General features: G+C 39.8%; 1 protein-coding gene across 1 annotated transcript in view; it reads right to left on the bottom strand.

Annotated features, from left to right (window-relative positions):
- The window catches only part of LOC137634721 (putative uncharacterized protein DDB_G0290521), a 16,232-nt gene extending 12,726 nt beyond the window's left edge, over positions 1 to 3,506 (bottom strand). Inside the window, exons 1-2 of the mRNA XM_068367211.1 lie at positions 3,470 to 3,506; positions 2,109 to 2,650 (exon numbers count right to left, since the gene is read on the bottom strand). Of these exons, the coding sequence (XP_068223312.1) occupies positions 2,109 to 2,650; positions 3,470 to 3,506 (579 nt within the window). The remainder of the gene's footprint in view (positions 1 to 2,108; positions 2,651 to 3,469) is intronic.
- Positions 3,507 to 3,817: the final 311 nt, after the last annotated feature.

Genomic DNA, 3,817 nt, shown 5'->3' with positions numbered 1-3,817 from the left:
ATGTATTATTATTATTATTATTATTATTATTATTATTATTATTATTATTATTATTATTATTATTAATAGCAACGCTACAACCCTATTTGGAAAAGCAGGATGCTATAACCCCAAGGGCGTTATTATTATTATGAGTATTATTATTAATAGCTAAGCTACAGCCCTAGTTGATAAAGCAGGATGCTGTAGCCCCAAGGGCTCCAACAGGAAACGAATAGCCCAGTGAGGAACGGGAGAAGTTATGAACAATGAAAATAGAATATTTCAATAGCATTAACAACATTGAAATAGACCTTTCATACATGAACTATAAAGAGATACTTATGTCAGCCTGTTCACCATAAAAACATTCGCTGCAAGTTTGAAATTCTGAAGGATTCATCCAGGTGTCTCTGTACTCTTTAAGTAATGTATACATTATATGCAGACAATATCAGCAGAAAATAGATGCTAAGAGTGACCTCTATTGGAGAAAAGGGCCATAGATTCAATTATATAACTGCCGAAGAAATAACAGAAGAGGAATCGAATATGTGGTGGCCGATGTGGTAACGTCCCTGACTGGTGATCGCCAGACTTGGGTTCGAGTCCCGCTCAAACTCGTTAGTTTCTATGGTCACTACAATCTCACCATCCTTGTGAGTTAAGGAGGGGGGGTTTGGGGGAGCTTATAGGTCTGCTGAGTCATCAGCAGCCATTATCCAGCCTTCCTTGGTCCTAGTTTGGGTGGAGAGGGGATTGGGCGCTGATCATATGATCTCTAGGACATTGTCCTGCTTGCTAGGGTAATGTCTCTGTCCCTTGCCTCTGCCATTCATAAGCAATCTTTAAACTTTATATATATATATATATATATATATATATATATATATATATATATATATATATATATATATATATATATATATATATATATGGATTTATATCATTCTTCAATAGTCTTCTCCAGTTATTTCCAAATATTAACTTAGCCCCATCCATTCCGACATCATCCAAATTTTCTATCTTCAATGTCCCACATATTTTGAAAATGCCCATATTATCAACCATGACTATATTCTCTCCATACAACATCTTTCATCTTTTATTTTTTATCCCGATATCTATTAGCTCATTAACCCTTCTCTATAAACTTATTTCTTTTTCGAAAAAGTTCCTCTTCCCTGAATTCTTTCTTACTTGTCTCCACATCTTCATTATATTGCCTCTTTTCCTCCCCCACCAGTTTTTACTGCTTCGTTTAACAACCTGGGTCCTAAATCATGAATAGTGTTGAATGGCCTTTGATTCCCCATTGCTTGGCTTGAGGCCTAAATTTTATAACCCTATCCTATGCTATCCTAACCCAATTCACGAGCTTCTCTCTTATCTTCGGTTTTTTTTTTTTTTTTTTTTTTTTTTTTTTTTAATCAAATCTCCTTAAAACTACAAAATTCGACTGTAAGCTGAATGACCACGTGTCGGGATTACACACAAATTTCATATCCTCTTTGACTGAACACATTTCCCCCTTGGTAAGGAAACTATACAAGTCTCGTCATATCTGAATCAAAGCGAATAATTTTGGATGAAGTTATTCCTCTCCCTTTTCTGCTTTATTTGCAATCCATTTTAGTTTATGATCTTTTGGGGTATTTGATTCCCTGGCAAGGTTAATGGAAGCTCATTTTATTCTAGCAGAAAGTGCTTCAAAATGTGAACAAATGGAGAAAAAGAATTACCTAAAGACGAACGTACTGTTTATAATAACATGATACTTATTTTGATACGATCCAGTTTTATTAACATTAAAAGTACCACAGGTCATATTGATATCCGATCAGGTGTTCAGAATAATGATACCTTGATCCTTCGTCCATGGTTATTTGCAATCAGGAAATTCAAACCTTTTCCAACATTCACACTAATCAAAGAGTGAATATTGTCCCTATGCTCTTTTCTGAGTCTTAAGTATCTTCAATAATGATAATATTATCAACTCTGTTGTTGTTGTTTTAGATTGGACCCCCTTACAACGAAGGGAACCACGGGCTCTTGCACGAAGGCAGCCCGTAAGTAAGGTAATCTTGTGAAGGATTCAGGTCATATCAGGAACACGAAGGACAGACAGGATGATGGTGGGATGACAGCAGTATGACGACCGAGGCAGGAGTCTGAAGTTCAGTCGAGGCCGGAGTCAGAAGTTCAGTCGAGGTCGAGGTCAGAAGTTCAGTTGAGGCCGGAGTCAGAAGTTTAGTCGAGGCCGGAGTCAGAAGTTCACTCGAGGCCGGAGTCAGAAGTTTAGTCGAGGCCGGAGTCAGAAGTTTAGTCGAGGCCGGAGTCAGTAGTTCTGTCGAGGCCGGAGTCAGAAGTTCTGTCGAGGCCGGAGTCAGAAGTTTAGTCGAGGCCGGAGTCAGAAGTTCAGTTGAGGCCGGAGTCAGAAGTTCAGTCGAGGCCGGAGTCAAAAGTATAGTCGAGGCCGGAGTCAGAAGTTCAGTCGAGGCCGGAGTCAGAAGTTCAGTCGAGGCCGGAGTCAGAAGTTCAGTTGAGGCCGGAGTCGGGAGTTCAGTCGAGGTCGGAGTCAGAAGTTCAGTCGAGGCTGGAGTCAGAAGTTCAGTCGGGGCCGTAGTCAGAAGTCTAGTCGAGGCCGGAGTCAGGAGTTCAGTCGGGGCTGGAGTCAGAAGTTCAGTCTAGGCCGTAGTCAAAAGTTTAGTCGAGGCCGGAGTCAGAAGTTCAGTCGAGGCCGGAGTCAGAAGTTCAGTCGAGTCGAGGGTGCCGCAAAGCAGACAAGTCCTCCCCAAACTCGGATCCTCTTCGGTCCTAGAGAAATTGACTATTTTTTTATTGAATTTCCGAAACGGAATATATTAACTCTCTTCCAGGAGGCCTATTTTATCCTTCTATATCTTTAATTTTTCCATATATGTGTTAAATGCAATCCCCATTTGTTACTTTTTCTCGACCATATTACGAGGTGTTGATTCCCCCATTTTTCCAACTTGGCAAAGACCCAATCAGCTATTTATTATGTTGACGCCCAGACAGTGTTGTGACACCGTTAACAACTCCATTAATCCATTTCATTTTCTAATTTCTTTCGAAGGATGACTTTATTTACTTTCCAGTTTTCTTATCCTTTGAACTTGATAAGATTAAATTTCGAGAAATCAACATAAAAAATACAAAAATCTCTCGTTTACTTGTCGTAATCGCTCATTTGCATGACACATTGATTTGCAAACATCAGTCATTGTTGTGATTATTTCAGTTTTTCATTAAAAGGGAACAAAAATATATTCTTTTAGTGAACAGACCTTCAACGACATCTTGAAAGGAAGAATGCTTCTCTAGCGACGTCGGCCTATTGGAAACATCCCTGCCAGACTGGGGTTCAAGTCCCGCTCAAACTCGATAGTTTCTTGTAGTGTCTGCCGCCTCGCCATCCTTGTGAGCTAAGGATTGGAGATTTTTGGGGAGCCTATAGGTCTACCTGCTGAGTCATCAGCAGCCATTGCCTTGGCCTCCATGGTCCTAGCTTGAGTGTAGAGGGAGCTAGGCATTGGTCATATGTATACATGGTCAGTTTCTATGGCATAGTCACAATCCCTTGCCTCTGCCATTCGTGAGTGGCCTTTAAACTTTTAAAGAGAATACTTTCAGGCGATGAAAAAAGGCTCTCATATCTCGTCAAAGGCAATTGCAATTTATAAGACTAAGAAGAAAATGCACCTATATGAAAGGTCTTAGTATTATAAAAGGGAAAGGTTTCTGTCACGCATTTAGTAATAGACCAAGTAAACAACCACATAGACCAAATTTTCCCTCTACCTTTTACTGC

This window comes from Palaemon carinicauda, chromosome 45, assembly GCF_036898095.1.
Source record: "Palaemon carinicauda isolate YSFRI2023 chromosome 45, ASM3689809v2, whole genome shotgun sequence".
Lineage (NCBI taxonomy): Eukaryota > Metazoa > Arthropoda > Malacostraca > Decapoda > Palaemonidae > Palaemon > Palaemon carinicauda.
This window is presented reverse-complemented; position numbering and strand designations above follow the sequence as displayed.